Source organism: Spermophilus citellus (genome assembly GCF_964194105.1).
Source record: "Spermophilus citellus genome assembly, chromosome: 17".
Taxonomy (NCBI): Eukaryota; Metazoa; Chordata; class Mammalia; order Rodentia; family Sciuridae; genus Spermophilus; species Spermophilus citellus.
Window position 1 is genome coordinate 59,523,887 of NC_138199.1, and position 13,299 is coordinate 59,537,185.

Consider the following 13,299-nt stretch of genomic DNA (forward strand, 5'->3'; position numbering starts at 1 on the left):
GCCAGCCTCTGAGCAGGTCTCTAATGAGACCTGCCACCTCCCACCCCAGCCAGAGGCCTGGCTCCCTCCTGGACAGGCTGTGACTCTGGGTCCCCACCCCCCCACCCCAGGAAGGCTGTGAAGGCCACTCTGGTGCTGCTGCCCCTCCTGGGGATCACCTACATGCTCTTCTTTGTCAACCCCGGGGAGGACGAGGTCTCTCGGGTCGTCTTCATCTACTTCAACTCCTTCCTGGAATCCTTCCAGGTACAGGGCCCTCGCCTCGCCCCAGTGCTGAGGGACCTCAGCGGCACCTGCTCCAATGGGGATTCTCCTGGGAGGTGGAACAGAGCTGGGGACAGCCTGGAGTCTGGGTGGGCCCCCTACCCCTGCACAGGCTTCTGACGTCCCCCTGTCCCCCCCGCCAGGGCTTCTTCGTGTCCGTGTTCTACTGTTTCCTCAACAGCGAGGTGAGAACCCGAGTCAGAGCTGGGCTCAGGATGCTGAGGTCCACAGGAATTGGAGACTGTCCCCCTCTGCCTCCTCCTGTCCCAGGGCTGGCTTCCTGCTCCCAGGTCCCAGTAGGATGCTGCTCAGAGCCCCTGAGGGCCTGCCACGCCAGCTGTGTGTCCAGGGCACCCTCTCCTTTGCCCTTAGGCATTGGCATTGGGGGTAGGAAGCTGGGCCAGGAAGCCCTGGGGCAGGGTTTGGGGAGAGTACAGTGGGCGGGAGGAGGGGTGTCACAGGGCTGAGGGGAGGGATTTTGCATGGCAAAGGCCAGGTGGCACCTTGGTGCCAATTAAGAAAAGGTGTCCTTTCCTAACTTGAGAAAAGTGTCCCCACAAACATGGCGGTGAGAACGTTAGCGACGTGAGTGTTTCCACCTGTGCCCATGTGAGGGGTCCTGAGCCCCCAGTCAGACCAGCCATCACGCTCTGCTCTGTTCCCACAGGTCCGCTCTGCCATCCGGAAGAGGTGGCACCGGTGGCAGGACAAGCACTCCATCCGTGCCCGTGTGGCCCGCGCCATGTCCATCCCTACCTCCCCGACCCGTGTCAGCTTCCACAGCATCAAGCAGTCCACGGCGGTCTGAGCTGCAGGCCATGGAGCGGCCCCCTGACATCTGTGGCTGGGAGGATGATGGCCCCTGTCTGAGGAAGCTACTGGCACTTTCCCACTCCCTCCCCACCCGGAGCTGTGGCCCCTGAGAGCCCGGGAGGGCCCCTCCACCCAGCAGTTGTTGTTCTAGGCTTCTGAGTGGACAGCGGCCTATAGGACTGGGCTGGGCTGGGCCCAGTTATCCCTGAAGAACGACACTGGAATGGAAATGGGAAGCTGGAAAGCCCTCAGCAGCACAGGGGGCTCCCCAAGAGATATCTTGTCTCAGAGCACAAAATAGCCAGCCCACTGGAGAGCTGGGGTCCTCAGCAAACTGGGGAGGCATTGCCCCAGGGCATCCTGGGAAACTCTCATGACACATCTATTCACCATCATGCCTCCAAGCATTAGCCTACCACTGAGAACCAAGGTCATGTCGTTTGGTCTGGAGCCCTGGGGGTATCATTAGAAATTGGGTCACATCATCAGATATTGGGCCACATCACTAGAAACCAAACCCAAGCCACCAGAATGTCATCGGCACTGTGGCGCTGCCACCAAAAATGCCCTGCCTTGCTGCTTGCACCCTTGGACACTTACTACCTGTGGGACCCTCCGGCTTCCCCTCTCCTCCCCACTGACAGTGCCCTTGTCCTGACTCCTGCCACTCGCTGCCCCTGGGAGTCTCCATCTGTGAGAAGGTGGGGGCAGGGAGGGGGTGGAGTGGCCTGTGAACAAGAACCAGGTTGTGCCCCAGCTAAGGCCAGTCTCCTTTTGAGGAAGGAGAGAGGTCCTTGGGGCCTGCAGCTGCTGGCTTTGGGACTGCCTCTGGGGCAGGATCACCCACTGAGCCAAGGGAGAAGGGGCCCTCTCTGCCTGAGTGCTCTGGAGCAGGACAAATGGCTTACCTGCCTCCAGAGTGTGGACTGGCCCACCCCCACACTGGACCCCCATGTCTAGGGGACTGGGCAGCTAGGGCCGGGTTCTGCAGTGGGGAGGCAGAAGTGCCCACTGCGGGGGTGGCTAGTGTAAATAATAATATTTATCTTTTCAACCAGCATCTGTGAAAGCCTGGACTCTGCCAGGGACAGGGGAGAGAGGGTGCCTGAGAGACGCACCCTCCTGGCGGAAACCCTGATCATCGCTCAGGGCTGCTGGAGGGGCAGGGGTGGGGACTTGGAAGGAGATGACCTGGCCTGCTCTTAGTAAGGAGGTGAATCAGGGAGGGAAAGGACATGATCAGTAAGGTGGGGGAATTTTGCCGTGGCAGGAGACAGCTGGAACAAAGGCACGGCCACGGGACCCTACAGGAGAGGGTCCAATCCGAGGGAGGAGCAGAGCTGGGGAGCAGGCAGTGGAGTTAGGAAGCTGGGGAGTCAGACTAAGATAACTGTGGTGCCCGGAGTCGGCCACTCCTGCAGGGGGTGGGGAAGCCCTGTGGGAGTTGCTGGGGTCCTTGAAGGACATATGGGGTGCCCTGTTCTGCCAGTTCCCCAAGCTCTGTGCCCTTAAGTAGAGAGATGGGGACAGGGGGACCCAGGAGTCCCAGGGCAGGGATGGACCAATGGTTCCCAGAGCAATTTAGAGTGTGAGGTGGGGTGCCCTGCAGGGATCAGGGAGTAGCCCTGCTGGCTGACAGGAGGACAGACTGACTAGTGAGTGTCAACAGCCACAGCTGAGCCTTGGAGATGCGGTTCTCAACTCGCCTTTTCACACAGTGCGGCAGTGAGGAGGCAGAGCTTTCCCCGGGTGTGGGTGGGATGGGGGAGCCTCCCAAGGATGGGGAGCCTGAGAGGGCTGCACAGACTAGCCCCTTCCTGCTTGGGCCCCTGGTTGCCCCAGCTGTCGGGCACCTTCTACTCTCAGTGTTGGGCCCTGTGGGAGGGGAGCAGCCATCCAGAATGGATGCTGGGGACCTGTCAGAGCCCCTGGCCTTGGAAGGCCATGGGGCCTGGCTATGGGCAGAAAAGCCCAGCAGACAGGGCTGGTCCAGAGGAGCCTGGGCCTCCCATCCAGAGACTATATGGGGGCGCTGCTTTATGGCACAGTGGGGAATGTCTGAGCCCCAAAGATCTGCAGCCCCATGCCAGGGCCAGAAGCCCAGAGCTTCACCCATCTGCAGCAGGTGTGTTCCGGACTTCAGGGTTAATGCAGGCCCAGACCAGGCCACTCTGCTCCAAGGTTTGGCTTGTGGGGCCGGGAAGGCCCCATGGGAGTGAGCAGGGTGTGGCACCCATCACAGCAGCAGCAGGATGGAGGTCACTGGGGTCCCCCCAAGACCTGAGTTCAGGCCCTTCCCTTATGCCCTGAAGAATTTTTCTCCACACCACACCCAGGGGTCACAGCACCCTGAATATACCCACACCTGAGCCCATTTCTCCTTGAGACCCTGCTCAAAGTCATAGACACACAATTCTTCCAGTTCAGCTCCCCCTCCCTGACAGACAGCACAAACCCCTCCCTGAGGTCCTTGTTGTCCCTTCTAGGTCCCTATGCTGGCCGCCCTGGGGCCAGGACTGGGGAGCAGGCCAGATCTGGGAAAATCAAGTATTAGAGAGGGAGGTTTTAAAACCCAGATAATAATACTTGAATCAGGGCCATTGGTAGACTGGTTTTGCAATCCACAAAATCCGTCATAGCGTGTCTCACCTAGTCTTCAACTAGCCCAGGGAGGTAGGAACCAGCCCATTTTGCAGCTGAAGAAATTGAGGCCTAGTGACCCCCTGAGATGGAAGCCTTCTGGCTCCAAGTCCAGGGCTCCTTCTGGCCCTCAGGTGACTGAAGTCCTGGGGGCCTTGGGCTGGGAGGCCAGGACTGATGAGGCAGGTCTGGGACCAGAGGGCTGAGGAGGCCACAGGGTTTTGGATTGATCTGAAGCACGTCCCACCTGAAGATGTGACCCGCCACGGCTGGCCCAGCCGGAGTCCAGCAGCTGAGGCCAGCTGGCAGGAGCAATGCCGGCTCTGAGTCTCTGGCAGCCCTTCCTCGCCTCCTCCCACCTCCCACCCCTCCACTCTCTAAAATGATGCTGAGCTTCAAACCACGTAGCCCAGGCCCCCAGAAGCCATGGCAGCCCTCTCTGCACCCCAGGCCATCTAACCCTGTGAGGGAGCCGCTGGCCTCCAGCTCAGAGGTGTCTCGTGGTCATCTCATCCAGCCCCCAGCTCCCAACTCAACTGCTGACTGGGCCCAAACAGAGCAGGTGCTCTATACAGCTCATCCCCAGCAATCCTGAGCAGCATTGTGTTTGGGGGCATCAGGTCACGCACATGAATCTCATCTATTCTTTCTACTGCCCTGCAAAGCAGATGCTATTATCCCCCATTTAACAGGTGGGAAAAGTGAAGCCCAGAGAGGTCAAGAGACCTGCCCAGGGCACCTAGCAGTGGCATGTCTGGATGAAAACCCAAGGTGGCTTCACACTGCCTGCACAGAGGTACAGGACTCTTTGCAAGGTTACCCTCCCTGCCCCACTGCCTCCTACAGTACCTTCCCCAGGGACATTTTTCTGTTTTCCAATCCGTAGACAAACAACATTCAGAGATGAGCTGGCCATAGGATCTGGAGCCTACACAGCACAGGCTTCAAGTGCCCCCAATGTCCCCAGGTCATCCCAGCTCCACCTCTCAAAATGGCCTCCTGCCTTTCTCTCTAGCCCAGCAACCCCTGCAGATACCACCCTGCAGATACCGCCAGACAGGCTCAGGGTCAAGAGAGGCCTGGGCCCCGTCCATTTCTCAAAGCTCTCGGTGACGGAAGCACCAATGAGTTCATCATTTGGATGAAACTCCAAACTGCCACCAGACTGCCACCCAGCCCCTTCTATCCCTCCAAGTCGTTCTGGACAAAACCCTGCCACCCTGCCTCATTGTGCACTGGGCCAAGGCAGGTGAGGACAAGGGGAGGGCTCTTAGGGACCCAAGGAGGATGGTGAAAAATGGGGAGGCCCGAGCTCCTGCTTCTCTCCCCTTCGTTGCTGGAGTGAGGGAGAGAGCAGATGACAAGCCAGTCCCTTCCCAGGTCTGCACCTCCTCCAGCTCATGCCTGGGCCAGCAGGTCGGGGCAGAAGAGAGGCCAAGCAGCAGGGTGCTTTCCCTGCCTGCCTGAGCGGATACCTACTGCCCCTGAGTGGGTGAAGATAAATGTTCCAGACGCTGTCTAGGTCCAAATGGAAGGCAGAGACCTTGCCCTGGGCAGCCCCCTGAGAGCTCAGGTCCTGGCCGAGTTGGGGACAGGGGAGAGAGCAAAGCAGCCAGCGCAGGGGCTGTCATCAAGGTCAGGGTCAGGAGTCTGCAAATCCTTAGAGCAGGATTATAGCAGGAGAGTGGACCACAGCCCCAAAGGGCACCAGCCACTCGTGTGAATGCAATGATCAGGGCACAAAGTGGCCACCCCGAAGGGCAAGCTCAGGGCTGATGGGCTGGGCTGGGGTAGGCGGGTGGGTAAGCAGTGACTGAGGCAGGGACCGCCTTCAGCAAGCTGGGTCCCAGGAAGAGACATGGAGGGAAGGAGCCTTCAGAGAATCCTTTGAGCCCAAGGGTAGATCAAGGAGGAAGGCAGGAGCAAGCTCTGTCAAGAGTACCCATGTTTCCTTTCTCTCTTCCTTTCTTTATTTTTTCCCCTCTCTTTCTCCTTCCCTTCCCTCATTCCATCCATCCATCCTTCCTTTCTCTCTCTCTCTCTCTCTCTTTTGTACTGCGGATTAGACCCAGAGCTACTCTACCACTGAGCTACATCCCCATCCTATTTTATTTTATTTTGAGACAGGGCCTCACTAAATTGCCCAGGCTGGCCTCAAACTTGCCATCCTCCTGCTTTAGCCTCCTGAGAATCTAGGATTACAAGCATGTGACAAGGTGCCAGGCTGGTTCCCAAGTTTGCTGAACCCCCAAGTTTGGGGACACATGCTGGCCTGGCAGGATTCTGAGGAACCACAATGAGACCTGTCCTGAGGACTGTGCCAGCCCAGGGGATGAGCCGGTTCTTGTTTTTGTCGTTTTGGGTGTGATAAAGCACAAATTGTAAAACTGTTTTAGCTATGTTAAAATGTAAAATCCAGTGGCATTAAATCCATTTGCACCCCATAAATCTGTTCAGTTGTTATATAACAATAAAAATATATCACAATGTTGTGCATTTGTTTCCCCAAATGGAAACCCCATTAGCAGTCACTCCCCAATCCTCCTCCCCCAGGCCCTGGCCACCATGAATCTGATCTCTATAGATTTGCTCTTATATTCCAGATAAGTGGAGTCAACCATTTGGTATTTGTCCTTTTGTCTGGCCTTTTTCACTTACCATAATATTTTTTTAAGAAAATATTTTGTTTGGGGGCTGGGGTCGTAGCTCAGTGGTAGAGCACTTGCCTAGCATGTGTGAGGCACTAGGTTCGATTCTCAGCATCACATATAAATAAATAAATAAAAAGTTCAACAACTAAAAAAACTTTTTTAAATATATATATATATATATATATATATATATATATATATATATAGTTTTTTAGTTGTATTTGGACACAATACCTTTATTTTACTTTTATGTGGTGCTGAGGATCGAACCCAGCGCCCCCCATGTGCTAGGCGAGTGCTCTACCACTGAGCCACAACCCCAGCCCCTTACCACGATATTTTCAAAGTTCACCCACATTATAGCATGTATCTACCCTCTTCTCCTTTTCACAGCTGAGGACTTCCCACTATGTGGCTGAACCATACTTTATCTATTCAACGGATGGTGGACACTTGGGATCTTTCTATGTATTTCACGTCGTCCTGCATAGTATTGCTATGAGCATGTATGAATTTTTGTTTGGATGCCTGTTTTCGATTCTTTTGGATGCACACCCGGGAGTGGAATTGCTAGGTCATGTGATGATTCTCTGCTTAACCACCAAGTTGTTTTCCCCAGTGTCTGCGCCATTTTGAATTTCCACCAGCAGTGCATGAGGGTTCTTGTTTCCCCTTATTCTCATTTGTTACTGTCTGGGTTTTTTTGTTTTTGTTTTTGTTTATAATTTCTATCCCAGGGGTGTGTTGGTCCTTGATTTCTAAAAGACCCAAGAGTCCCTGCTTGGGAGCAGGGCCCTGAGTGAGGGCCTATCCTGCTCATCATAGCTGGGGGCCAGAAACGGTTTTAGGTTCACAGCTCTCAGCAAGGGGCTTCCCGACCAGCTAGCATTTAGGTGCCCAAATTCATACAGGTGTGCTCCATAGGGACACTGCCTTAGGCTACGATGAGGCCTATCCAAGCTGACCCCTCTCCCAATCATCTCCTGACCAACAGTAGGAACTCTCTTGAAGGGGCAGCCAGCAGCTGGGTCCTGCCCACTCTCCACACCAGCTGGTGGCACCTCATTCAGCTCTGTTGGTTTTCTGATGTGTTTTTGACAGTTCAATTGTCATTGTAATTATTGCTTGTAATCTAATTGAATATTATGTTAATGGATAAATCAGAAGTACACAAACGAGGAGAAATGTTCATTATGAAAATTCAGCTGAATGCTTTGGAAGCCACAATATTAAACAAGTCACAAAAAAGCAGCTGTCAAATTAGGTGTTGGCAAGACAAATATATAAATAATTAGGGGGAAAGGGCTATCAAAATCTAGATGAGTCATGCAGACTACTTTGCAAGGTCCTTTAAACTTGCTCTCCACTTCAGAACATCCAGAAACCTAGAGCCCAGAGCAGAAAAAAATGTGGAAACAAACAAAATCCAGAGCTGGATGCTGGAGATGATGTTTCCATGATGAGATGTTCCCAAAGAGAGTGACTCGGAATTGGAAAAGATGGACACACTGTGGACGAGGAAGACCACCACTTGCTCTTTGGAGGTTAAATTAGCATGTGTGTCAGCAGTGGAATTGTGTCCCCAAAAAGACATGGTGAAGTCCCCATACCTGCGAGTGTGACCTTATTTGGAAATCAGGTCTTTGCAGAGGTAATTAAGTCAAGATGAGATCATTCAGTTGAGCCCTAAAGCCATTGTCACTAGAGTTCTAATTAGAAGAGGCACAGGGACAGAGGGGGGCAAGCCATGTGGCACAGAGGCAGAGATTGCTACCAGGAAGGCAATAAGGCTTGCAGCCACCACCATCGAAGAGACAAGAGAGATTCCACCCAGACTCAGAGGAAGCACCCTGCTGATGTGACATGTTGATTTCAGGCTTTGTTTTAGACAAGCCCCATGGACTAGGAAGCTTAACAACATTTATTTATCATAGTTCCAGAGACCTAGAAAAAGCTCAAGATGAAGGTGCCGGCTGATTCAGTCCCCGGTGAGGGGCTTCCCCCTGGTTTGCAAAGGGCCCCAACAGAGATCATCTCCCTCCCATCTCTTCTACAAGGGCACAAATTCCATCCTCCTCTTGACCCAACCATCACCTTCGGGTCAAGCTTCAGCATGTGAAGTTTGAGAGGACACAACATTCAGTCCATAGCAGGATTCTGGCCTCCAGAACTGTGGGAGAACAAACGTTGTTTTATCCATCTTGTTTGTGATCATTTGTTAAAGCAGGCCCAGAACTGAAGCAGAGCCAACATCTGGGACTCCTGACTTCAAAGCCAGCTCTCACTATTCTTTGAGTTCCCTCTTTCTGACTGGAAGTCTACCTACCGGGGACAGTGGCACAGAATCCAGTGAAAATGTTTGAGAGTGAACATGTTTCATTTCCAGTGAAAATGTTTGAGCCAAATCCAGTGACTTCACCAACACGAGAACCCACATCCTTCCTAGCTGGGGCAGTTTAGGTTTTTCTGAGCCTGACTGTTACTCATTCATGATGTAGGTGGGTTAGGATAAGGTTAAGCTGCCATAACAAAGAGGTCCATAACAAGCCAATGGCTTATTATGGAAGACCATGTATGTGTCTGGTGAGAATTCTCAGTGAGCATCTCCATGCAGACATCCAGGGACCCAGCTCCCTTCACTTTCTTTCCATTCCTTAGGACATTGTCCTTCTTGTCATAGTCAAAACCAGATCACTGGCCTGTCCTTGTTTCAACTTGTGAGAAAGGGACAGACAGAAGGGATGAGGAGCTCCACAGTCTTTCATCCAAGGTCTCCAAGGACTCACATCATTTCTGTTCAGTTTCTACTGGCAGAAACTTGGTCGCGTGGCCATTCTAACCACATGAATGTGTGCCTGGTGGAAAGAGGGACGGATTTTGAAGGACAGCTCGAGGTCTCAGGGCTAAAGAGTAGGACCCAGATGACATCTTTACCAGGGCCAGGATTGGGGAACACAATCCTGGAAGGGACCCTGTGCCCTGTGCCAGTGTCCTCCGTCAAGGATCACGCAGCTTTATGACTAGGTAGGTGTGGCCCTGGTTTCCAGGATGGGTGGCCAAGCTGCTCTGTGACAGAGAGCCACACCCTGGCCTGGCAGGGGAGTTAGGCTGTGGGCAGCTGCCACCCGGGGACAACACAGTAGGTGGCTGAGGAGGATGGCGTGCCTGGGTTTCCTCCTCCTGGTGGGCTCACTCCTCCTCCTAATCAGCACCATGGCCCAGGGGGAGTACGGCGTGGTCCACGTGGTGTCCGAGAACTGGAGCAAGGACTACTGTATCCTGTTCAGCTCCGACTACGTCACCCTACCCCGAGACCTGAGCCACGCCCCCCTCCTGCCCCTGTACGATGGCACCATGGCAGCCTGGTGCCCAGGAGAGGATTCCTTCCACCAGGCCCAGCCCAGCTCCCCCAGACCACAGCCCCTCCGCCACACCACCGCCATGGTCATGAGGGGCAACTGCAGCTTCTATGAGAAGGGCTGGCTGGCTCAGGGCCGAGGCGCCCACGGGCTGCTCATCGTGAGCCGGGTCAGCAACCAACAGTGCTCAGACACCACGCCAGCATCCCAGGACCCCCGCAAGCCCCTGCCAGACCTCACCATCCCTGTGGCCGTGCTGCGCTACAGTGACATGCTTGACATCTTCAGCCACGCTCGCGGCAATGCCGTCATCCACGTGGCCATGTACGTGCCCCCAGAGCCCGTCATGGACTACAACATGGTGGTCATCTTCATCCTGGCTGTAGGCACCGTGGCCGCAGGAGGCTACTGGGCCGGCATGACTGAGGCCGATCGGCTGCAGCGGCTCCGGGCCCGAGGAGGAGGGGGGCCTGGAGGTCACAATCAGCCGCAAGGAGCAATAGCCGAAGGGTCTCAGGGAGGTCAGGAGGATGAGGAGCATGAGGATTCGCCAGTGGACTTCACACCAGCCATGACGGGCGCCGTGGTCACCATGTCCTGCTCTATCATGGTGCTGCTCTACTTCTTCTATGATTGCTTCGTCTACGTCATGATTGGGATCTTCAGCCTGGGCGCCGGCACCGGCCTCTACAGCTGCCTGGCACCCCTGGTGCGTCACCTGTCCCTGTGGCAATACCAGTGGCCTGGCAGCCGGGCCTATCTGCAGCTGTCCCTGCTGCTGCTGGCAGGCCTGTGTGCCTTGGTGACCCTCCTCTGGGTCAGTTACCGCAATGAGGACCGCTGGGCGTGGCTCCTGCAGGACATACTGGGCATCACCTACTGCCTTTTCGTCCTGCGGCGCGTGCGGCTGCCCACACTCAAGAACTGTGCCTCTTTCCTGATGGCCCTCCTGGCCTTCGATGTCTTCTTCGTCTTTGTCACACCCCTCTTCACCAAGACTGGGGAGAGCATCATGGTGGAGGTCGCTGCAGGCCCAACAGATTCTTCCAGCCAGGAGAGGCTGCCCATGGTACTCAAGGTGCCCCGGTTGAGCTTCTCAGCCTTGACACTATGTGACCAGCCCTTTTCCATCCTTGGCTTCGGTGACATTGTGGTCCCCGGCTTCCTGGTTGCCTATTGTCACCGCTTTGATGTGCAAGTCTGCTCTCGCCAGGTCTACTATGTGGCCTGCACCATGGCCTACGCCGTGGGCCTGCTGGTCACCTTTGTCGCCATGGTTCTCATGGAGATGGGCCAGCCGGCCCTGCTCTACTTAGTGTCCATCACCCTGATCACCAGCCTGGCTGTGGCTGCCTGCCGCCAGGAGCTCACCCTCTTCTGGACGGGCCAGGACAAAGCCAAGGTGCCTGCCCAGCCTGGGGCAGGGCTCTGTGTTGCGCCGGTGGCTGGCTCCAAGCAGAAGCAGGAGGGCACAGCGGATGGCCACCCCGCTGGCAAGTTTGAGGTGGTCACCAACCAAAGCACAGAAGACATATACGTCAACCCTGGGGAGGACACAGCTGAACTGGTCACCATTTCTGAGGATGGAACCATCAGTCCAGAGGGCCACAGTGACAGTTCTGAGGGCTGGAGTGATGCCAACCTGGATCCCGAGGAGCTGACTCCCAACTCTCCCGGGTCCTCAGAGGAGCTGATACCATTGATGCCAGTGATGCCCGTGGCCATGCTGATCCCACTCATGCCGCCACCCCCACCCTCGGAGCTGGGCCATGCCCACACCCAGGCCCACGACGCCAGCCTGCCCTGGACAGGGCTCCACAAGAGGAAGGGCTTGAAGGTAAAGAAGAGCTTGTCAACACAGGCTCCCCTGTAACTGGAGGCCCTGGGACCTGTGCCTGGGCCGGCAGAATATTGCAGAGCAAAGCCACGCGTGGCAAAAGAGAGATCGGGGCATTAGAGAAATTCCATATCTACCCGAGGAGCCTGTGTGTTGTTAGGACTAAAGCATGAAGCCGTCACGGGACAAGTCTGCGCACAGCCGGGGTGGGCGGTTCCTTGGGAGTCGTGCCTCTCCCAAATCATGCCAAGGGGAAACTGAGGCCTGGAGAGAACACATGACTTGCACAAGGGCACTTGGCACATCAGGATTTGCTTCCAGGGCTCCCTGGGCAGCTCATTCCCCTCCCCTACCTGCCCAGACCTGCAGGTCAGCCTCAGCTCCTTAACCTGCCAATCAGCCCACGTCCCGTCCCTGCCACTCCTGGCCCCACTGCCCATCCTCCCTTGCTCAGGCCAGTGGGACCATGGCTGTTCCTTGATCCGTCCATGTCCTGTCCCCCTCTCTCCACACATGCTGCTCCCTCTGGTTGGGATATCCTTCCCACCCCAAACAGAAATACCCCAAACCAGACCCCTGGCTCGCTAGAAAACCCCTCAGCATCCTTAAGCCTGACTCACATCTGTTCTGCTGAAGGTCTCTGCTCAAGTCGTCCCGGACACCGGCACCCAGCCCAGCACACTCCTGCATGCAGCCACCCACTCCATCCAGAGACACTGAGTATGCCCTTGTTGTGTGCACCTCCTTGTGAGGGGCCCAGGAAAGGTGGAGGTCCAGGACAGACAAATATCAACCTGAGCATGGTCTTAAAACAGGGGCAGGAGAGGTTGGAAGGGTTGGGACTGGGGTGGGAGAACACAGGACCACGGCTCTGCTTCCCATGCTGCCTCACTGACTGGGCAATGGACAAGCCTCCTTGGGGCTAAGTAGTCTCATCTGCAAAATGAGCCTTAGAATACCATGTCCACCTGGAGGCAGGGGCATGGATGAGAAGACCTCCAGGGATCCTAGTTTTGGGCTCTAGGTTGTGTGTAGGTGTTGCTTGATCCAAGGAAACAGACTCCGGGTGGCAGACGGCTCCTGAAGCAGGCCGTGCTGGGGATGGGGGTCATGTCCCCAGAGGCTGTGCATCCTCATCTTGTCCATGCCTCAGCTCAGGTGTCCCCTCCTCGGGGAGGCCTTCCTGTGACCCTTTCTGAAGGCTCCCAGCCTCAGCCCTGTCCCCACCATACACCTTGCTCCTTGGTTTTCTCATCTTCCCCAGGAGAGCTCAGCTCTGTGAGGGTGGGGTCCTCATCCCTCTTGATCGTCTGGTAGTTTCCAGGCTGAGGACGGGGCCTGGCCTAGGCGAGGTGCTTGGTTTATATTTGTTGAAGGAATGAATGAACCAACAGGGGAAGAGCCGGTCCAGCCTGAACTGTGGAGGAAAGGGGACGCCAGGAGAGAGGGCCCTGCTGCCCACCCTGCCTCACAGGGGTCCTGCAGGGCCTGGGTCGGGGTGGAGGTGAGGCTCAGGGGGCCTGGGTAGGCCCAGGGGTGGCAGTGCGGGAGCTGAGGCATGGGTGCAGGGATGGACGAGAATAGGGCAAGGCCCCCCGCGCCAGGACACCAACCGGAGGTGTTGGCAGCCCCTCCCACTGGAGCCAGCAGCCATCTGGCCTGGACAGAGGGGCCGCCACAGGCCCTGGCTCACCCCCAGCCCAGGCAGCCTCCCCACTGCTGACCTGCGTCACCG

General features: G+C 55.8%; 2 protein-coding genes across 3 annotated transcripts in view; both read left to right on the forward strand.

Annotated features, from left to right (window-relative positions):
- CRHR1 (corticotropin releasing hormone receptor 1) overlaps positions 1 to 2,265 on the forward strand; it is a 44,352-nt gene extending 42,087 nt beyond the window's left edge. Inside the window, exons 11-13 of one of the 2 annotated variants that reach the window (XM_081271968.1) lie at positions 111 to 246; positions 408 to 449; positions 932 to 2,265. In XM_081271968.1, coding sequence (XP_081128094.1) covers positions 111 to 246; positions 408 to 449; positions 932 to 1,072 — 319 coding nt within the window. In that variant the 3' untranslated portion in view covers positions 1,073 to 2,265. The remainder of the gene's footprint in view (positions 1 to 110; positions 247 to 407; positions 450 to 931) is intronic. The other variant, XM_081271969.1, reaches the window with a different exon arrangement.
- Positions 2,266 to 9,524: 7,259 nt separating this feature from the next.
- SPPL2C (signal peptide peptidase like 2C) lies at positions 9,525 to 11,600 on the forward strand (the record flags this gene model as incomplete). Its single annotated transcript, XM_081272312.1, has 1 exon — positions 9,525 to 11,600. One exon carries the CDS (start codon positions 9,525 to 9,527, stop codon positions 11,598 to 11,600), a length of 2,076 nt encoding a protein of 691 aa, XP_081128438.1.
- Between the last annotated feature and the right edge of the window lie 1,699 nt (positions 11,601 to 13,299).